This window comes from Xyrauchen texanus, chromosome 19, assembly GCF_025860055.1.
Source record: "Xyrauchen texanus isolate HMW12.3.18 chromosome 19, RBS_HiC_50CHRs, whole genome shotgun sequence".
Classification (NCBI taxonomy): Eukaryota; Metazoa; Chordata; class Actinopteri; order Cypriniformes; family Catostomidae; genus Xyrauchen; species Xyrauchen texanus.
The window spans coordinates 36,391,234-36,414,681 of NC_068294.1; the positions used below are offsets into that span (position 1 = coordinate 36,391,234).

The window sequence follows — 23,448 nt, forward strand, 5'->3', positions numbered from 1 at the left end:
TCACTTTTATTGATTGTAAATATTTGCTGGCCATGCGATTTTGTTAGTATTTGATGCACACACACTGCCCTTTATAATTAAATAATTATTTTAAATTAAAAATCAGCTTTCCCTGAATATGCAAAACATTGTTTATGCAATTAATAATTTGGCATAAATATGGTGTTACTGCAATTTAACATCCACACAAGGGCCTTTAAATAATCTTTAACGATTGTATCAATGTTTCCACTTTTTATAAATTAAATCAAATATAAATATTAGCATTAAACATAAACATTTTCTAGAAACACAATCAAACAGACCAGCATTTGATAAAAATTTTTCCATTAATAGTTTTAAGAAACAAGTAGAATGAATGTGTAATGGTATTGCACCAAATGTAGTTTTGCACTTGCTCTTTTAACATATGACCCTTTATTCTCAAGTCAAAAATAGCATGCATGAAGTAAAACGAAATGCTCCAGAAAGCATATATCTGTTCTGTTTTTCATTTCAAGGAATATGGGGGGCATTAGAGGTGCATCTAATAGGCAAAAAAGGTTGTTTACTTCACTGCTGTGTGAGTCAGTGCTGCTTGTTTCTAATGAAATCCAGAGGGGCACAGCTATCTTTGTCAGACTGGCATAACTCAAACAAGCAAGGCAACAGATGCTGCAAAAGCAAGACAAATTTTAGAAACAGACTCAATACAAGTAAGATAACAGCTGGTAACATTGTAGTGGGAAAGCTAATTTGATATTTGCATAAAGATACAATTTGCCATTGCATCAAAGAAAATGAAAAATCGCTTCCAAAAAACCTTTATACATTTTAGGATAAGATACTTTTTTGAATATTACTGTATGTATTGTGTATTGCTAGTTACGATTGGTGTGCTACAGTGTGTATTGCACAATAAAAGTGTAGGGGCAGTAAGCACTTCTCGCTATGTTACGTGAAATTTGTCTGGAAACAACCATGAAGGCTTTTGAGAAGGTATATAGAAATTCAGCTGTACAATATGTTAAGATTTGAAATGTATGTCATTCACTTTAAGTCATTTTCTATCATCATCAGAGCAGAATATGAATATTTGAAATGTAATTGTCACAAAGTTGAACATTAAAGCCAAAACAGATACCACAACCTCCATTTTACAAAGAAAACAAATAAATAGTCATGTAATGAAAACAGAAAAATTGGATATACCAATATGGTATGGAAAAGCATTCAGATCCATTGTCATTCTTAAATATAGACTCTAATAAATTTCCATTAGATACTCAGGCACTTTTGAATAATCTTAGTGAAATGTCTATTTCACGCATACACCCCCTCTTTCTCTTGCTCGCATTCTGACATTCACATGATAGATTAACACATATATGAAGCTATTCAATACACTGCCAATGAACATCTGCCACACACACACACACACACACACACACACACACACACACACACACACACACACACACACACACACACTCAAATACTTACATTTATGAACAGACCAGCAGGGAGAAACTGCTTTTATCTTGCCAATAGGTTATCAACAATTTAAACATTTTCTCATATTTAACATTAAATGTATCAGTAAAGAGTTTATGTATGGAAAATTAACATTTGATTAAAAAGGGTTTGTGATTTGATCACATGTTGCAGTTGTGTAGATCAAAAAATGTTGACCTCTTTTGTTCGGGAGTGTCTATGGAGATAGAAAAATGCATTTAGTTGTTTGAAGTACAAGCATTAATAAACTCTCTATAGATAACAATTTTAATGTTAAACATTATCAAGCCAGCACTTTATGATGCTGGAATCAAAACCAAATAAAAGTGGACAAAACACATTAATTCCTCATGAAATAGTACTCTCGGTTCTACCGACTACCTCTTTGCATTAACATGCAAGATTGAACAAACACCAAACAGTTAAAGTAGCTGTCATATACAACACAGTCATTATGGTACATATTGGAAAAAAACTTTAAGATTCTCTGATACTCCTAGCAGAGAGATCAATCTGCCATATGTGCATATGTTTAAGTTAATTGCACAGGGAAATCTCCCATCAGCTACTGCAAACTTGAGATTGCGCTCAGAGAATGCAGCTTTGGAGTGAAGCCAACAAGGCTATCAAACTTCTCACACTGATACCAGCTGTCATAGTGCTGTAAAATAGAAAGACAGTGACATTTGAAAAAATGCTATAGCTTTGATTACCGAACCCGTCCTTTACAGTCATTACAGAAGCCTTGACAGATAAGCATAGTTTCAAATAGATACATATGGATCTGGAGATGGGTTGAATATATGCCATTGAGATGTGTGAGATCTCATTAAATATGCTTTAAAATGTACCCCTAATTTCCATGCATCTCAACTGCGCAAGCCTAAGGCAAAAAACATACTGTACGCAAGTACGTAAACGTTTCTAGGTACGCGAGCTTGATTCATGTGTTGGTGTGTTTTGAAATATGTGCGCAATTCAGAAGGCAATCAATGCAAGTATGAATTGTTTAATGCCACAAACATTTACCCCCTTGAGTACCAGCAGATAAAGAAGATCACAAAACTAGTTCAATGGGTTTTGAGGAAAACTTGATGGACACCTAAAATCACTTTCAACACAGCGCTATTCACAATGTTGCGTAATTTAAATTTGACAGTGATACCATTGTGAATATATTGTGAATATTCATTAGCCTATTTTTGTAAGCCTGACTCTCTACTTCTATTTTAAGGCCTAAAAGAGGTCTCAAAATGATCAATTCAGTTGTTTAATGCACTACTTACAGTATTGCGTAATTGTATATCGTCAACAAAATCATTACAAATATTTATCCCAAATATTCGTTATACAGTATGTGTCAGCCCTAAGCTCTACTTCCATTCTGAGGCCTCTAGAGGTCTCAAAATTATCAATTTGATTTGTTAAATTCCCAATGATCAATATTGTGAAATTTTATATCGCCAACAAAATCATTGCGAATTTATCATAGAAATTTGTTAGATTGGTCAACCCTACTCTTTGCTTTTATTTTAAGGCCTATAGAGGTCTCATATAGAGGTACAATTGTGTAATTTTATATTGCCAACAAAATCATTGGGAATAAAGTATTTCCTGAATATTCATTATATCTGTCAGCCCTATGTTTAAGGCCGCTAGTGGTCTCAAAATGATCAATTAGATTTTTTTAAATTTGAAAAAAAGGAGCGTTTGAGTACTTGCGTGACATATGTTTCTGGCCTAACTTGGCATACGTAGCAAATTAGATTTTTCTGGTGTCTAGCCCACAACATATGCAACTAGCTGATTTTTTTTCAACAACTTTGTGAGCTTGCCCACTGCTGCCATCGCAAATTCTATCCTTGTAACAGATACATAAGTTTTGTAATTTTGTAGCATTACAATATGATGCAGCACCACTCAGTCCTTTCAGGTCTGCCTGTATGTGGCATTCTGCGACAGATCGCAAGATGTTCCTGATGCATTCCTAACAGGAATCAAAGCTGGAACCAGGACACGGCACCCTCTCAGCAAATAACTCACAGTTCTGCAAAGGCTTGCTAGTGGTTAACTGTCGACGTCCCTCAGGGTTCAAGAGGGTTGGAGATGGCAAAGCTGGTGGAGGTAGTGATGAGCGGTGGGGAAGAGAGTGTGAAAGAGAAAAACGGAGAGAGGGAGAGAGAGAAGTACAGTGGATATGCCAGCACTATAACAAATGGGCCTCCAGCCGAAGCCAGTGCAATCCTTGGCGTATGTAGCGCACCAGTTCTGTCATGCTGCTGTGCTGCGTCAACGGTTCCATTACTGAGTCCAGCTCCTGAAAGAACTCTGTCAATCCCACAGGAGGCAGAAGAGAGTGAGAAAGAGAGAGAGAGAGACATTGTGAACATAGGAGGAATGTTCTCTAGGGTTGCACTGAAAATCTAGGAGAATCAATAAGAATAATTTCCAGTTTAAACTGAATATAGAATATAGAATTAGTTAGTATCTAATGACATTACCATCACATTCTAATGACTGCGGAATAGTTTCATGTATATGCCCCAGAAACCTATATCACAACTGAAACTGTCATATTTATCCAAATTTGCTATCATTTAGACCAAAGCTTGTGCCCAACAGCTTTTAATGGCATCCAGTTCAAGGAAAGACACTGAGGAGGGGAACTTGAGAGAGGCTAATTTCTGAGGCGGGGGAGACAGCGTGCAACATGCCGGGCCTGTGAACGTTTTAATTAACCTTCTCCAGAGGAAACAACAAGCCACATTACATCTCAAATGCAATTAGCATAGTGGCTTTTCCATTTCTTTTGTGGTCCATATCAAATGTTGAGTCACTGATAAACGCTGCAAGTATGAAAGAGGTATTTCTTACATAATACAGATATATATGACAGCTAAGATGAATGATATTTATTCACAAGTGGGAGATTTTGGAAGAGCTTGGGAAAGCAATTCTTCACTTCACTGCTTGTTAAAAGTTGTTTTGTTGTGCAAGATATAACAGCCCCAAAATGGTAGGAGGATAACTGATTTTGTCTCTTTATACTAGGGCTGGGCAATGTGGCAAAAAAAAAAAAAAAACTTTATTTTGATATATGATATTTATATACAGTATGAGATCTTGATATATGATATCTTGATATTTAGTAGTATTTGCTCAGAAATTAGCAACTCTAATGCTGTCTTAATACTATCATCCTCTAAGTTCCATGATAAGGAAGGATTGTGAAACTAGTCTCAAGAAACTTAATGGCCAAATAAAAAGCACTTAAAATCATTAGGCTATTAACAATGATTTGGAATTTTATATCGACAGCAAAATCACTGCAAATATATTGTGAAATATAGTGAAATAATATATTGAAATATAGACAGATACTGTGACATCATATATCAGTTTCTGTGAGGATATGTGCATCCCCTACAAGGACGTTTTTATCATTCAATAACGATAAACCATGATTTTCAGCAAAACTCAGACAGCTTCGTCATGCAAAGAGGATGCTTTCAGAAGTGGGGTTAAAATCTTGTAGAACTGTTGCCCTCTGGCCGGCGCTACAGAGCACTAAGTTTTTACCCTCAGGGCATTTTCCAAATGAACAATTAAACTGCCTTCAGGACTCCCTCATAGTGCAATAATGTAAATAAATATCTCATGTACATATGTAAATTCACTCATATTTAATTCAATAACTGTACATACCCCTTGCACAAATATTACCACTTGCACACGTACGTACGCCATTCTATGTTAAATGTGCTATTATTTGTGTCTATTCATACTCTTACCTTGTTTTATATTCTGTGTCACTGTAATGTTCTGTGTGCACTTGTTTCTCCTATCATCAAAACAATTCCTTGTGTACGTGAGAACACTTGGCAATAAAACTCATTCTGATTCTGAATATTTAATATATTGCTAACCCTTACTCTCGAATTGCATTTTGAGACCTCTAAAGGTCTTAAAATGATCAAATATGTTTGTTCAATTTGAAAAAAGAAAAAGAAAAAAAGAGTGTCTACAATTGTTCACTGAACAGTGTTACTGTCAAACCTTAAATACCACTGAAGTCAAAACAGAGAATGTTAATACCATCTTACCTTGACTTTCCTGGGCCAGCTTGTCAGCAGTTTCCCAGTGTTCATAGCTGCGCAGGATGTTGTTGGTGATGTTGACGTGACTGGCTGCCATGTGGTGGATGCGTTGGGGAATGGCCACACTTCCAGAGGCAGATGAGGAAGAGCCCATCACTCCAGCACTGCTGCAGACAGAACTGACGGGAGATGGACTCAGGGACATGGGAGACGGTGTACCTGTGATCCTGGATGGAGACAGATCAGGTGTTCAAATCAGCTCATGAATAATGCAGTTCAATATGTAGATATGGCAACAGCTTGACTGTATCAAAAAGTTTAAAGATATATGTAGTCAAAGCTGACATCCCACCAGCAGTTTCAAAGCCTCAGCAAAGATTAAATAAGACAGAAATCCAAAACATTTGTGTAAGTAACTATTAGATTGACTTTCTGGCCTGGGTTATTATACAGTGTCCTAATCAAGTGTGATACGTTAGGGATGCTTACACACTAGAGTTTATGCTACATCAGAGAATGCTGCGAATCCACTGATTTCAATGGGGATGGTGAAAGAATGCAGAAAAACAATGCAAGGTTTGACGAAAGCTACGGTTTGTCAAGTCACCAAAGTAGATTTTCTTTTAACTTTTGGTAACAACACACTAGTTAAGACAGTGTGTTGACATAGGCATCCATTGACCAATGACTGAGCACTTTATTAGGAACACCTGTACACCTACTTATTCATGCAATAATTTAATCAGCCAATCGTGTGGCAGCAGTGCAATTCATAAAATCATGCAGTTATGGCGGAGGTTCATATCAACCATCAGAATTGGGAACTTTGCTTATCACAGTGATTTTGACCATGCCTTGAATGTTAGTGCCATACGGGCTGGTTAGAGTATTTCTGTAACTGCTGATGTCCTGGGATTTTCACACACAACAGTCTCTATATTTTACTCCGAATGTTGCCAAAATAATAATTTAAAAAAACTTCCAATGAGAGGCAATTCTGCAGATGGAAATGCCTTGTTGATGAGAGAGGTCAACTGAGAAAGGCAAGAGAAAGGCTATGGTAACAATTGTAGTGAGCAGAATAGCATCTGGAAATTCACACACGTCAAACCTTGAGGCAGATGGATTACAACAGCAGAAGACCAAATTGTCAAGGATAACGCAATAAAGTTAAAAACTTATTTCCATTGTGGTCCTTGATATTACATAATATAAAGTGTTCCAAATAAAGTGCTCAGTGAGTGTACAGTAGCTGTACATTTAACATCAAATATGTTTTTGTTTCAGTGAGGACAGAAAAATGACTTGACACTTTGGGACAGGGCAGAGGGCGGGGCCAGGTCACGATTATACACACCCGGTCCCTTATCAGGCTAATTAAGCCTCCGAGAGGGATAAAGGCCGATTGCGGACGGTGGTGCGAGGAGAGAGATTGTTTACGGACATGTCCGTCGTGTGTGTTTGTCTTTTGTTTAAGTTAATCATTAAAATATTGTTTATATCGCCAGGCCGGTTCTCGCCTCCTTCCCGGATTTCGGCACCAGTGTAAAGCAGTTCAATGGAAAGGAGAAGGCAAGAACCGGCCTGGCGATATAAACAATATTTTAATGATTAACTTAAACAAAAGAAAAACACACGCTTAATTAACCTGATAAGGGACGGGGTTTGTATAATCACGTCCCGGCCCCACCCTCCGCCCTGTCACACACTTCAAACTTGTCACATCATTATAGGTTGAATGTTCAGTAAGGTCATATATTAGCTAATGTTTATGTTCATTATAATATTTTAGCATACAGCAATGATTATCCATATGGTTTGTATGTGCTAATAAATCGAAGACCAAAGAGACTAAATCAAAATCCATATTTCTTTACGTTTACCCAAAAACCCTTTTATCAATATTGTAATCTGTACATTATCAACAGTAACCTGTTGCCTTCCCACTACAAAATCAGAGTTTCCCCTCCGGACATCTATAAACACACATATTCTTTAGCCTCTTTAGTGCTGTATCCCATCTGGCTCTGTGGTCTGTAATCCACTGATAAATGGAAAAACACTCAACTCTCGGCTGGCTAAATTATGCCCCCTGTCAACAGCAAAGCCCATTCTTAGTGGTTTTCATGGCTTTGCTAAAATAAACTCCCACTGAGCGAGGAGAAAACAGTAAAGAAAGGCAAATAAGATTCACAATGGTAAAGGATAAGGTTGAGGATGGATTTGTTGATTGCAGCTACAACAGGTATGGGTGGATTAAAACAGTGATTCCCAACCAGGGGTCGATGCACTGCAAGGGGTCCTTGGAAAAATTTACATTTTTCATTCTTATCTTTGTCAAGATGTTTTAATTTTCATTTTAGGTTTACTCAGGATTGAAATCCTTAAGACAAGACTCAGATGGCCTTCTGTTAAATATAATATAACATTATTATGCAATTGTTACATAAAGCATACCATTATGATTTAAAAGCAGAATTAAAGTACGACTATAAAGCAGAATTCAAAGTTAATATTAGGGCTGTCAATAGATTAAAGCAAGTAATCATGATTAATAGTCAAAGTGCATCAAATAGTCAAAGTCAAACACAACGCCTCTCACACCAGATTGCCCCATTGGCACTAGGTAGCTATGGAGCTGTCATGGAATAGACTTTGCTTTCCCAGAGTTCTTTGCTCCATGTCTTTTCATTGATGTCAAGTCCTGTAACCATTACTGAGATTTCATATCTCAAACTCTAGTTATTTCCCACTTGGCAGCTGAAAAAAGATGAAATAGTTCACCCAAAATGCAAATTCTGTCATTATTTCATTCCAAACCTGTGTGACTTTCTTTCTTCCGTAGAACACAAAAAATGAATTTTAAAGAATATCCTGGCTACTCCTTTCCATATAATGAAAGTGAATGAAGATTGACAAATATGACAAAATAAAACATCTTTAAAGTATCATAAAAGTAGTCCACATGACTAAATTTCTATATTTCCAAGTTGTTCAAAGTCATACGATAGATTTAAGTCATTATTTACTGAAAACCTTCTCCTCCAATGGGCTGTTAAACTGGAGAACTGGATCAGTATGATTTATGGGCCATTTTTTGTAATTAGATCAACCAATTCGTTAAAAGATTCAACTAAAAAATATTTGTTTACAAATCAGAAATGATATACGATTCATGAACTTTCTCATGAACTCTCATAAATGTGTCTAATGACAAATTTTGGTCTGTTCAACACAAAAAACTGTATGGCTTCAGTAGACTTTGAATACAATGCACAAGTTGTAAGTGCCAATTATTATGCTTGTTTTGTCATTTTGGAGCTTGACAGCCCCAGTTCTCATTCTCCTTCATTATATGGAAAAGAGTGACCAGAAAAATAACCTCTTGTGTTCCTTAGAAGATTGAAAGTCAAACAGGTTTTGAACAACATTTGGGTTAGAAATTGATGATAGATCTTTCATTTTTTTGGTGAAATATTATTTTAAAGAGGGGTGTTCTGAAGCAAGAGGTAATCTTTTCACAAGCAGGCATAAATATAAATGGACGAGAAGAGGAAAAATCACTTACTTTCCATTGGCTCCCCATGGCGAAGGGGCTTGGGAACTTTTTGCAGAATTCTGGAGAAAACAAATGAACATAGATATTATTATTTATACAAAGATAGCACATATTTGCCAACAGCAAACATGCTGCTTCTCATGAAAATGTTCAAACAATATTAATCATAATGAGCTTATGATTTAACAATGTACACATATAATTGATTGCATTAATTTTGACATTAAACAAAGGAATTAATTGCATTTAATAATGACATGCAAAATTAATGAGAACATGCCATTCAAACAAATATGAAGTCAATATTTAGAGACTAGCACTATTTCTCATTTGTGCTGAATTTAAAGAAATGAAGACAGTGGTCTTACCTTGAAATACTCAAGTAGTGAGCGTGAATACTTCATTGCGTGATCTTTCTTTAGTTTGAACATTCGCAAGTACAGAAGTGACAAACAGCGATTGCTAATAAAAGAAAAAAGTAATTATAGTTCTATTAAGGTGCAGCCTAATGTGAACTAATATTGAAAGACACTGTTAAAACTATTAATGTAGCATCATACGTTTTCAAAGGCAATTATAAAGTGACCCCAAATAGTATTTGAACACTAAAGCCGCACTTAAAAAAGTATGAATTTCATTGCATTAGATAACAAAATATCAAACAAGTGGCATCTGCAAACAAATGACGTTAGACATTTTCTCAAAACTGACTTTGGTTTTTCTGCCATTTTTCCCCCAGTTACTTTTAAACTTTTAAAAATGTGCCTGGTTTAATATTTTCTGAGCTATGCAATACAATTCATACATTTAAAGTGTGGTTTAAGTGTCAGAATACTTCTTGGGGCAATTAAACATTGTTAACAGCAAGATCAACAACAACAGCATAATGCAGTATACAAGCAGTATGCATCAATATGAACACTGGGGAAAATGCAGCCAGTATCGTGGGGTGATTGACCTTTCAACAGTATGCTTGTGAGACACCAGATGCTTTAGACATATGCACCGCCCCTGAAACCAAAACTAGCTTTCTCACATTTCTGATGCAACTTGACTATAGAGGTAAAATTCCTATATAAACAGTGTCTGACCCTTTTAAAAACCAGGTCGTAGTCTTTTATGACATTTGTTGAAATGTCTTCAATTGGGCTTGAAACATATCCCTACATCAGAGGTCCAAATCTAAAGGTTATACTGGCCTATCATTTGAAGCCAGAAAGTAAAAACTTTTTTAAAGCTCTCTTAAATTCATTTAATATCACCAAAACATTATTTTGTCATCAACCCAGGTTCATAAATCATAAATGCGTCAGTCTTTGAAAATCCCTTCCGGCTGCTAGACGGCTTTCATTAACAAGGCAGATAGACTGGCAGCTGAATTCCAATCTGCACTGATGACTGTCATCCCGCTATAAGCGCAAAACTAACCTTGACATTCAAAATAAACAAACGGTGGCGGCGTGACAGGCAGGCAGAACATGGGTGGCTTTTATCTGGGCAAGAATATGTTTCCATCGTCACCATGTGGAAATCCTTCATTATCCCCTAATAGCTTAATGAAATACAGGAATAATGATCCACTCTAAGCTGATTAAGTGCTTTAGCAGTGTTTTAAAACTTCCTTCCAGATACGGATGATTGTCGACGAGTGATGGCTGAGAGGAGATTTATCTGGCTGCTAGAGCTAAGAGCTGGATTTAGCATTTGATGGTTTGGGGGGAACAGCAGCAAAGTTTTATATATCACCCTTGATGCCCTTGTAGATAGGCCTAATGTGTACGTCATTTCTTAGAAACAACTGTATCAGTTGGGTAATCTAAGTAAATTATGGCTAAAGGCAACAATTAATGCAATTCACAATGCAAGTCATGTGCAGACATCTCCATACATGTTGTTTATGATAACAACACAGTAACTGCAAATTAAGAAAAGTAAGTCAATTTCCCTCCAACAGACAACCTATCATTTGACTATTGGCATTAAGTCTGGTCCACATCGCAGGTAATTATGAGGAAGAACTACCACTTAAGGCCGAAACATAACTCAGTGCAAGTACATGAATGCAGATGCTTATAGCTATGCAAGCATGATTTTGTGCGTTGTCACGTTCCCGAATGAGTCAGATTGCAATTCACAACACAATGCAAGTACACGTAGCATTCTCAATGTTACCACAAGGGGTGCTATTGCAGACATTAGTGTGAACTGTTCGCTTCTACAGTGGATCAACAACTGTATTGGCGAAGCAACCATTTGAAGAGAATATTGCTGAGAAAATAAATTAAACTCAATTTACACTCACTGAGCACTTTAATAGCAACACCTGTACACCTACTTATTCATGCAATTATCTAATTAGCCAATTGTCTGGCTGAAGTGCAATGCATAAAATCAGTAGATACAGGTCAGGAGTTTCAGTTAATGTTCACATCAACCATCAGAATGGGGAATCACAGTGATTTTGACCATGGCATGATTGTTGGTGCCCGATAGGCTAGAGTATTTATGTAACTGCTGATCTCGTGGGATTTTCTCAGAATGATGCCAAAAACAAAAAACATCCAGTGAGCGCGGAAACGCCTTGCTTTTTTTTTTTTTTTCCGTTTCTCCCAATTTGGCATGCCCAATTCCCAATGTGCTTTTAAGTCCTCATGGTCGCGTAGTAATTCGGCTCAATCCAGGTGGCGGAGGACGAATCCCCGTTGCCACCACGTCTGAGACCGTCAACCCATGCATCTTATCACGTGGCTTGTTGAGTGCGTTGCCACGGAAAACGAACCACATTATAGCGGCCACGAGGAGATTACCCCATGTGACTCTACCCTCCCTAGCAACTGGGCCAATTTGGCTGCTAAGGAGATCTGGCTGGAGTCACTCAGCACGCCCTGGGATTCGAACTAGCAAACTCCAGGGGTGGTAACCAGCGTCTTTATCACTGAGCTACCCAGACCCCTCTTGGAAACGCCTTGATGATAAGAGAGGTCAGATGGCAAGACTGGTTTGAGCTGACAGAAAGACTACGGTAACTCAGATAACCCCTCTGCATAATTGTAGTGAGCAGTATAGCATCTCAAAATGCACAACACGTTAAACTTTGAGGTGGATGGGCTACAACAGCAGAAGACCATGTCTGGCACTTTATTAGGACTATAGTGTACCAAACTTTTGTTGTTTTGTTGCTGCATATTACTGTCAGTGTGAACGCCCCTTCACGATGAACTATTTTGGATCCATATTATGAATTCCACATTAACAAATATGGAGTGATAAGGCAACTGTTTGGGAAAACTTACCACAGTACAGCGAGTTTCTTCTCTGCTATCGTGGCGGAATGACTGGTGAAGTTCTTTAATCTCATCGCATACCTTAATTGAGCAAAGTACACAAGTTAGACAATAACGGTAAAACTCTTGATGATTTAGATTCAGTGGCTTATAAAATTCTTATGTTATCACAACTCTAATAGTCCAATTCAGTAGATTTTCTGTTGTTTAATTTGCAAAAATGAATGAACAAAATCAATGCATTTTCATGCAAAAATGTATTAGTGTGGACGTGACCTACGGTATGTAACCTCAGGCAAGTAAGTGTGTGACTACCCACATTCACTTTGATACTATATTCTAAGCAGCAAAGGCAGTTTAAAAACAACGATGAGTTTCGAGGCCCAATGTCTGTTACTTGTAAGAACTGCTCAGTAGATGCACTAATGACAATCATCTTTTGCATTTCAATTATGAAACAAACAATGATCCTCCATGAGGGAGGGATACTCACCTGATGAGCTCTACAGTTTCTGAATACATTGTGTAGGGTGACTTGGCCTCTAATGGGTCTCGTTCCATGGCGTTGCCGCACTCGATGAACGAGAGTGCGCCGTCGGCGTAATTCACAGCTTTGCCGAACTTGTCCATCTGAGCAGCAATGGAGGTAAAAAAAATGACATTAGAAGCTGAGAGATTTATGCTAATAAAACAGATACAATTTAATTTTCAAAGTTTCAAAGCTAAAAAGCTCATAAATTCATATTTAAAAAAGATTAAAAATAACTGTAGGAAAAAAACTGGTAATTCTCAGTGCTGCGCTTTTATGAAGGTTTGTGGGTCAAACATAGGTTTCTATGTAAGAGCTACAACATGCAAATTGATTGCCTCAGAACTGACATCTACTGTATGAAGACAAAAATGAAGACTATTTGGACATTTCTGTACATCCACTAAAAAGCATAATTTGGACTAGCATAATCTGTTTGCAGATGCCACTTACTGCAGTTTGATGTTTTGTTATCTGCTGCAATGAGATTCATAAATTGTAGCTTAAGTATCCAAATAATTTTTGGGCAACTGTATTTCCAAACTTTATGATATGGTTATGAATCAGGACAGTTTATTTTGTGTGGTAAAGAAGTATGAGGGTTTGCTTTACTGTACATTTTGTTTCTTCTTAATAGCCTTATACTTTTCATCCTGACTTATTGGCACAGCCTCATAAAGGCTAACTTTAACTCTCATATCTCATTTCTCAAAAACAAACCAATCAATAGTACTAAACAACGTTACGCCTATCCCCAAAAACCTGACTGTATCCCACTCGGACAAGCACAAACAATAAGTGCATATCTCATCTCCATATGAGTGTAAAATAGATTTACTGACCATTTGCCTCTCGCAGCACCTCCGAAGCCGAGTCCATACAAGTCGAGTGGACGCCCGGGATTCATTACATGCCTGTCACTACGCTCTTGTAACTGTGGCAATCAATTCACTTTACTTTGTATTCATGACTACGCCAATACATCGTCATACCGATTTATGACAGAGGGGTTGTAACTTGCGAAAATGGACAATGTCTCCAGAGATAATTGCCTGGATCCAATTATTAGGGGGCCGGAAGTCTGTTTTGTAAATCTCTGACAAAGCTTCGGCTTTATGGATGCTAAGGGCAGACACAAGGGCTCTTTCTCAGCTAGATTGGAAAGTCTTCAATTATAAAAGGTCAATGGAGAGAGCTTTTTCTCAGCTTGCTAATGGTCCTCTGTAGCGCATGGGGTTATGTGTCCATATAGTTAAGAGCAGTAAGACAAAAGCAGTAATTTTTCATCTACTCTTGCTGAGTGCTAACTTCCCATAAGAAAGAAGAATCACAAAAAATGTTTCCTTTATCATCTATGTTATTTCTCTTAGACAGCAGTGAGAGTAGATGGAAAGCAAATGGATGATTTGCATATGTCTCCCATTTCTCAGATGGTTCTCCTAAAAAAGATACTCCAGTATTCTCACGTTTCTCCTCTAGACTTTCAGAAGACATCTCAACAATGTTACAAAGAGCGCTCACATTTGCAGGGTGTCCACAAACTTTGTGGACAAAAGAGTTTCCAGTCGTTTTTGATTACTGGTAAAATAATTTTTTGAAGATTGCACTCACAAAGTTTACTTTATAGTCAATAAGATATTTTAGAGTTAATCAAAACTAGAAAAAAATAAATGATGATGATGAAAATGATGGTGAAGATTATTATATATGGTGTTCCCACTCCTTTTGACCAATGAATTTCCATAATTTTTCCCATGACATTGAATGATTTTTTACAGTTGCTTGTGATTATTAGATAAGGATTTTGATTGATATAAAAACAATCGTTTATAGAGATTTCACCCACAAATGGCAATTTCTAGCCAATTAAATATTTTACAGCTGAGCATAACTAGAAAAATCGATATTTTCTATAGATATTTCCACTACTCTTTTAGGTGTCTAAATCATAATTTTAAATCACTTGATATTTCAAGGTTTTCCATGACTGTGGGAACCCTGGACTGTATATGCAGGTCAGAAAAACTATATATGTTAATTATTTTCCTTGATTTTTTTTATATATCACTAATTGCAGCATTATATTACTGTTTGTTTTATTTCTCTCTATTTATGTTTCTATGTATAAGATAATGTTTTGTGCAGGTTCATATATTATGTACATATCTTGAGGCTTACCAATGCATCTGCCTTGTGCTTTAGCTTCTTGGCTTCTTGCATGTAGTAATCTGCATTGTGAACACTGTGAGGATATAAAGTGTGCAATTAAGGGTAACATAGAGTATACCTGATGCACATCGATGTCCATGTTAAATTTATTCTTCATGTACATTGAATTGTACATAAACATTAACTAAAATATGTATAGCAGCAAAATAATTTAAACATATACACTCCATATCACATGCAATACTATACATTATAAGTACATAAGCTGTTTATTACCAACTGTTGCACATACAGTAATTTCATGGCTGTTACATACGTGTTATTAAATGTGAGTTTAGGTCTCCTGGGTTCCATGTGCTCCATAGACAATGTGGAAGGGTTTGACCAGAGGTCTGGGTCCGATTGACCACTGCCATGGAAACCAACTGATGACTTACTGTGACTGTCTTCCTCCTGAAACAGGAAAGGTACATTTCAATGATAATTACCTTTTAACAGCTCGAATATTACACAAATGATCCATTCATTCTCCACTTGTTTTGCATTTACCCAGTGTTTTAATTTCTAGCGCCATTTAGTTGGATTGATTTTGGACGATTGACACATGGGAGCCATTTTATTGTCTTCAAGGCTATTTTAAAATCCTTCCAAGAAGGTCATTCATTTTTGCAAAAACACAGGAAATGTGGTTAAAGCCTCAAGCAAGAAAAACAATAATCCACAGTGAAAGTAAACTATTTCAACTCTGCAATACAATGTTTTAAACAAGACCTTGATTTTTAGGATTAGAATTCCAGATTTCAACTCTCAAATTCAAATTCACAACATTAAGTGATTCTAATTGAGCATCTGTTAACTGGGCGTTGCTTCCCCTTTCAGCACTTGCTCGCTTTTTAGGGGGTTGCTAGGGAGTTTCTATAAGGCTACTAGGGTGTTCTGATTGGTTTTAAGCACATTGCTATTTGGTTGCAATGGTGTCTATGGGATTTTTATTTTATTTTATAGTGTGACTGGCAAAAAAGGGGGGTGTCCAATTTACATCTAAGAGTAAAAAGAAAAAAAAGTCCATCCATCCATCCATTCATCCATCCATCCATCCATCCATCCATCCATCCATCCATCCATCCATCCATCCATCCATCCATTTCCATCCATTTCCATCATATCGCATCCCATCCCATAGCATAGCATGAATGAAAAACTCACAATGCTGGTCTTGGAATGGGACAAGGATTTGTTCTCTCCTTTACGGTGCTTGTGTGATGAGGATGATGAAGAGGTGGAGGAAGGTATTGTTCGGGTGGAGGGCAGTGTGCTGGGGCAGGTGGAGGTGCTTCCCTCCTGACTGATGGAGCTGCATTCACTGCTCCTTCTTTGGCGGCCAACCGGCTCATCTGACAGTGGTGACAGTAGAGGCGGTAACAGCTTATCCTTCCTCTTGCAAGGCTGCTTCTTCAATGAACTTGGCAGAAAAAGCAGAAAAATATGTTAAAGGTCTTTGCCTGAGCACTTGAAGGACACTTCAAACCTCTCCAGTGCTGGCCAACAAGTCTTTTCCTGTTGATCAAAGAGCACTTAGAAAAAGAAAAGACATTGCAATAGAACACAGTTCAAAGGTCAAAAAAGCATCAAGGAATACAAGAGTGAACCATTTGCAGAAATGACAAAAAAAAAAAAAATGGACAAAGTCATTCCTAGACTGTTTGTTTTTGTCCAGTTCCATTGTTTTTCTATGTGCTCATGTATTACTCCTTTGCTGGTGTTCATGTTAATCATATTTAATTAATTGCGTTAATTTAGACAGCTCTAGCAAAAAGTAATTTGAGCCAATTCCTTTATAAAAAAACAATACTGGAACTGATTGAATTTCAAAATGTTTGGTACCATTAAGGTACCATTAATGTCTAATTTCTTCCACTGTTTTAGACAGAACACTGTTAAAATATTCTATTCAGAGTTATAACACAACAACAAACATACAGTGTGACCAGCACAATCCAATTCATTCTTTTTTAAAGTTTATTTTGGGTCAGTTGGGCATTTTAGACAACTCAAATGGTTTAGTTCCTATTGTTCATTTTTCTAGAGCAATATAGGAAAGACAAAAGAAAATGCATGATTGCAAATTGGAGAGGAGGTGGTATGTGCACAACTTGGATTGAACCAGTTACATAGCGAAGTGCTTACATGTCTCAACTTAGTCTAAGAGCTAAATAAAGAAACAAAGGTGAAAATAAATCCAGCTGAGACAGCAGCATAATTTTCCTTGGTTTATTGGGCTGAAAATATGCTATAAAACAAGGAATGGCTTCTTTGCTCTTCTAATTCAATTAAAAATGTCAATGCAGGGTGTGAGCTTTAGGGTTGTCTGAAATGAGCTGATTTAAAACACGCTGAGCAGGTGATAACACTAAATAGCCCAGGGTGCTATACACTTCCAGTTCTAGACCTTAGTGGAGTCTGATATTTCAGCTTAGTGCTGCTGACCATATTGTCAAGATTCTCTGCTGCTACTCGTGTCGCAGTGTGGTGGGCGAGCGAGCGACCTCTGTCACGTGTGTGTCTTTGACAGGTTCTAGCCTGCCCTGACACTAATTGAATATCTAAAATTAGTGGTTGCCATTGTGCTGTTGTCAGTGTTAAATTACTTTAATGTGGTTGGACATAGCAGACAGACAGCTCGGGTCTAGCTCGGAGGGTGACCTGCTGCTCCCTCTGCGTATCCCAGCATTCTCTCTGAGGACATAACACAGAGCAAGCTGCTAAGCTGAGTTGGCAAATCTCTGTGCAGAGTGCTGTTATGCACATGTGGCGAAAACGTCAGGGGACACTGGTAGCATATGTTAAAGAAAAGCAAAACACTGCAGATTCTTTATAAGCAATATTTCAGTGGAGTTAGTGACGAGACATATGGTAAATTACAGTAAAAAACTAATTCAGTGTGTTCATCCGAGGCTGGTTTAGGCTGGTCTCTCAGCCTTACCAGCTGACAAGTTCTCACCTTTTTTGAACAATGAATTTCCATGGCATTTTCATGACCTTTTCAAGCATTTGTGATTACTGGATACATAATTTTGACACTGACCGATTTGCTAATGAGTCAGTTAGACTGTTTTGTGAACTGTTTTAATTAATTATGGAATAATACAGTATGGTAATGTAAGCAACATGCCATGAGTCAGTACAAAATACTCACTCTTTTGTGCTGGAGACCTTGTGGTTGTGTATCGGTGAGATACAAGGAGGAAGTAACAGTGCATCTTTGTCCATCCGAAGCTTCTTGCATCCACTCATAACTTCACAGTGCTCTGACTACAGAGAGAATTAAGTTAATTACCACATTATACAATTTAACATGTCATTAAGCTTGGCCGGATGAAGACCAATGTTGAAACATGCAAGTCTCAACAATTAATCCCCATGGCATGACATTGAATATGTATCTAGAAAACCAGACCTTGGGATAGCACTCAGGATAGCACTCATATCACATTGCAACCCTCAAGTGCAATTTTTACTGTCTAGCCCAAGGACACAACAGTACACATGAACACATTCAGGAACACATTCAGGCTAATGGCTGTTAATTGAGGTAACCTAATTGAGGTTAAATATCTGGGCTGGTAACTAAAAGGTTGTAGGTCAAGCACTGCAAGCATTGATCCATGAGTTGTCACCATTGTGTCCTTAAACATGTCACTTAACATTAAGTGTACTGTATGTCGATATAGATACAAGCCTTAGCTAAATGACAAATAAGTAAATTGTGTTTTGTCTTAAAAGGAAGAATGTCATGTTGCACGTTTGTTCACAAGACATTATGAGATCCAATGAGGTTTTATGTTATTAACGTAGCCATCATATTTTATTCAAACACTTTATTTATATGATTTGAGATTGGATAACGACTTAAATTTTGTTCAGTTCATCGCACAGAACGACTTGGAATATAGATCATGAATCGTATCAATTACTTTTAAGGTGGCTTTATGGCGAAGAAGGAAAAGTCAGAATTGTCATTTTTGGGCAAACTACTTCTTTAAGGTGGTAATCAATTTTAAAGAAATTAGAATTGTATAGATTCTATAGAATAAAATATACAGAATTGTTGTGAATCGAAATTAGATTTACATCACAGCCATATTAGAGGTAACAGGGGAATAATGAACATTCCATGATTTGAACATGACATTGGTTGTGATATATGACTTATTATAATCCAGATAATAATGTTGGGAAGTATGGTACAGTCATTTATAATCTGGGCTGGTAATTAATTGTAGGTTTGACCCCTACAAAGTGCAATCTGTGAACTATCACAGTTTTGCCCAAGAGCATGGCACTTAACCTGAAGTTACTCCAAGGTAACTCCTGAAATACATGTACTGTAAGCACCTGCTAAATTGCTACTTATGTACAATAATAATTATGTGATAATTTTGCTATTGCAGCACCTGAATTCATAATTATAGAGCATGAAACATGGGTGAAAACACAAAAAACTTGCCTTGTGTTTCCTCTTTGATTTACTTGGGTTTTTCTCTGCAGGGATGGATGCAGATGACTGTTGCCGCCTGTGCTTGACGCTGACCTCCCGACACTCAGCCTTGGTTGGGGGAGGATCAGGGGGGTCTTGCCCTGGGATCCGTGACAGGAAGCTGAGTTCAATCTTAACCCAAAGTGACTTGATGTCCTCAAAGTCTCTATGTGGTGACAAAAGTTCATTCTGTACAGTGGGGATTGGGGAAAATACAGGCTCTTCCAGGAGATCTGATGTACCTGGATCAGGAATGGAGGTGCTGCTTGTGCTGGTAAGGCTACTAATGCTCAGGATATTGCTGTTGCAATCCTTGGATTTCAAGCTAAGGGTGTTAGGACCAGGGCAGGGAAGCTGGATCTTGGAGAGCTCTTCAGGGTCTGAGTGACACTCGGATGAAGACGACTCAGTCTCTATGAATTCCTTGGATTTGGGGATGATCTTGTTGGGCCCTCTGTGCTTCTTCTTATCTTGAACTGGTGTGGTATTGGTCGGTGCAGCATTTGTTGTGGTGGTCCGAGGTTCTTTTCTTGGAGCCGTCTTGACCCCAGGGCCCTTGCCTCTAGGTTTTGGCGGTTCTAAAGGTGGAGGCTCCTTCTCCTTTGGAGTTGAACTTGAGTTTCCTGGTCTGGGCCAGTTGTGCTCCTCACTGCTTGAAAACTGCTCCACCTTTTTTGGCTGTTTCTTGCCAGTGTTTCTCCTGGGTGGTGCTAGCTCCACTGAGGCTGGTGATTTCACCTTGGTGCTTTTGCTGTCAGGAGCTTTCTGACCAGTCTTGGGTTTGGCTTTCTCGCGGATGGGACTGAGTAAAGCTCGGTCCTTGGGGTCTGCTGGTGCCAGTGCTGTGCTGGGCTTGATCTTGCTGGAGCTCTGGTTCTCAGAGGCTTGGCTTTCATCCGGTTGAGTGGTGTTAAGCCCATGACTGTCTGACTGGGTGTTAATTAGTGCTTTATTGTGGGGATTAACTTTGTTTAGCCACTTATCTAGTTGCCACTTGTTTGTCGATGGAGGTTCAGGCTGGTGAAAGAAAAAAAATGTTGGTTGAGTTGTATTGTGCCTTTATACAACCCTTGATGATAAGGTATACTTTGTTTATCTGTGTGCCGTGAAGTGCACAGTGCACGTGATGGAAATTCTGTCATGAGGACAGTATGAGCGGACTCTTTTGGTACAGTGCACGTGCCTCCGCCGTGCAAAGTCGCGGACTGTCAGCGTGACTAGAAAAATTAGGCGGTGTGCAGACACTATTATTTATTGTTAGGTCATGATAACTATTGCGTTAAATGACTAAGTTCAGGCATGAAATGCTGAATGGCTCAAGCTGATATGTTCTTCGAACTTGTTATCTGTTAGCCAATATGCTAGCTCACATGTGATATGTCAAGCCAATCTGCACACATGTTGTAAGCTGATTAGCCTTTGACGTGTAATCGGGTAGCCAGTCAACTTTTTCTGAAAATGCTATTTGCTCAGGTTGTTGCTGGGACTATTTCATTTATCAACTTGCAAGGTAAGGTCTGCTTTTGGCCGTGACACATAGAAGCACATCTTTATCCAGGTAAGCCATAGCTAAATTAGGCACTGGCACATATTGCTATCTTAGATCATTAGTATAAATACATCCACATATGGCTCTTTGGAGCAGCAGCAGCCTTTGTGCTTTTGTTGGGGTTTGTGTTTATGTCTAATTGAGAAGCAGCATGTCACACATGCTTGATGCATCATGGCTTGTGTTTTTCTAATTGTGCAGCAGTATGTCCACATGCCTAACTCGGTATGCCTGTGTATGCTTTAGCAGTAGCAAGTCTCTATTAACACATACAGTACAACATCATTGTACAGTGTTACTGAGAATTCTTTCTTGCATACTATCTACAATAGTTTTAGTAACTAGTATTTTACCACTATTGATTTTTCAAAGACTAATGCCAAAACTGAAATCTGAAAAACAGGGTGGTCGAAAGTCAATATAATGCTTATATATATAATACAGTTTAATGACAGCAATTGAGATATACACAAAATTGCTGAAATAAACACGTATTTACACAATTATATACAATATAATTTACAATATTTACTCAAAATGCACTGAAAGGAAATTGTAAACATAAATCATTTATGAGACATTGACATGGCTGTTTGTAGAGTTTGGAACTAAATCAAGGGGAAGGTAACAAATCAAAATATACAATAATCAGTTGATTAATAGGCATAGCTATATATTGGTCTATTAATATTTGAAACCACTTGTAAGTGGTTGGTAAGAAAATGTAACATTTTAACTGCATTGAGTCATGTAGGGCTATAAAAAGTAAATGAATACATGTCTAAAATACATTTGAAGCCACATTTCTAATGATGCATATCAGCACAGCTATCATCTGTCGCCTGTGTTGATTCATGAGAAGCCCGATGATTCAGTCATATGACTTTCATAGACCAATGAGCTGGCACAATGATGAAAAGGCCATTAAGAGAGGAAGTCATAAAACTTGTGAATAACAGAGGAAATGCACTGTGTATTGTCCTGATGACTGCTCACAACTCTTACTGCAGCGGCAATGTTTTCATCAGCCTTATTATCTCACGCCGTTTGTTTTCTACCATTATGTTTCCAGATACACGTAGGACTATCTTTCATGGCAAACCATAAATGCAGTCTAGAATGATCTCCTAAATGATAGCAAATCATTCAGAACAGGAAGCCATGGAAATGAGTGGACATCCATACCAACCATTAAAATCATAGGGTAGAAAATTTGATTCAGCGCACTTTCAAATCAGACCTGATGGTTTGTTTGGAGACAAAAGGTAATCTTGTACTCTAGTTCACATTCAAAACCACAATCAATCTGTCATTTATGCTAACATACATTACTAAATGATATATAGAAAGTACCAGTAGAGATGATAAATTAACAATTGAGTGTTGAAAGTGACAGGCCGCCCAATGTTTCGCCACTGAAGCATCAGGTCTGATCGCTGCCGTTAAAAAGAGAATGAAACATCTCTCTGTAGACTAGAACATTTGCAGTGCTAAGATATGGATTCCCATTGGCCATCGCTGGCAGAGAGCAAAGCTATACACATAGAAGGGGCGATGAGAACGGAGAGATGTTTACTCATGTGTAATACTTTTAGGGAGCCCAGGGCAGGCTGCTGCAGGACAACTTTAAAGCTGCCAATTAGTCCTTTGAGGAGATCATTTCAAAAACCCAAGCCCCAAACCCATGCTGAGAAAAACTTGGAGGGGGAATGCTGCCTTAGTCTCTCTTTCCCTTTAGCTCAAGGAGACTTATTCACATTCATCTATGTTCTTTTGAAATCTCAGGTTAAGGGGTCCAACATGATCAATCATCTAAGAGAAATAATTGCACACACTGCTATTCATTGAACCTCAAGTCTGACAGTTAAGAAGCTGAGCAAACAAACATAAAACTGTAAACAACACTAAATAAGAGAGCTGGAAAGATTTGTACCTGTCAAGAATATGTCCGGGACATATTTCATACCAAAATCAAATAGATAAGATGTTATATTTTACATAAAGAAAATGAAGCCTTTTTGTAGGACCATTGAGATGTTTTGCATTGTGACATTATTGTCATGAGAATTAAACAAATTTGCCAATTTGATATCGCAATTGATGGATGTACAATTAATTGTACAATGTACAAAAACTACCATGATGTACATTAAAATCAATCTAAATTATATATATTATTTTTCATACAGTAATGAGAATTACTATATTCTGTATAGTAATGAGAACAAGG

General features: G+C 37.7%; 1 protein-coding gene across 1 annotated transcript in view; it reads right to left on the minus strand.

Annotated features, from left to right (window-relative positions):
• Nucleotides 1-2,989: 2,989 nt before the first annotated feature.
• The window catches only part of LOC127660033 (AF4/FMR2 family member 2-like), a 263,181-nt gene continuing 242,722 nt past the window's right edge, over nt 2,990-23,448 (minus strand). The window contains exons 11-21 of the mRNA XM_052150087.1: nt 19,640-20,686; nt 18,329-18,444; nt 16,339-16,594; nt 15,449-15,585; nt 15,142-15,205; nt 12,928-13,064; nt 12,444-12,515; nt 9,519-9,612; nt 9,160-9,209; nt 5,598-5,818; nt 2,990-3,822 (exon numbers count right to left, since the gene is read on the minus strand). Of these exons, the coding sequence (XP_052006047.1) occupies nt 3,701-3,822; nt 5,598-5,818; nt 9,160-9,209; nt 9,519-9,612; nt 12,444-12,515; nt 12,928-13,064; nt 15,142-15,205; nt 15,449-15,585; nt 16,339-16,594; nt 18,329-18,444; nt 19,640-20,686 (2,316 nt within the window). The 3' untranslated portion in view covers nt 2,990-3,700. The remainder of the gene's footprint in view (nt 3,823-5,597; nt 5,819-9,159; nt 9,210-9,518; nt 9,613-12,443; nt 12,516-12,927; nt 13,065-15,141; nt 15,206-15,448; nt 15,586-16,338; nt 16,595-18,328; nt 18,445-19,639; nt 20,687-23,448) is intronic.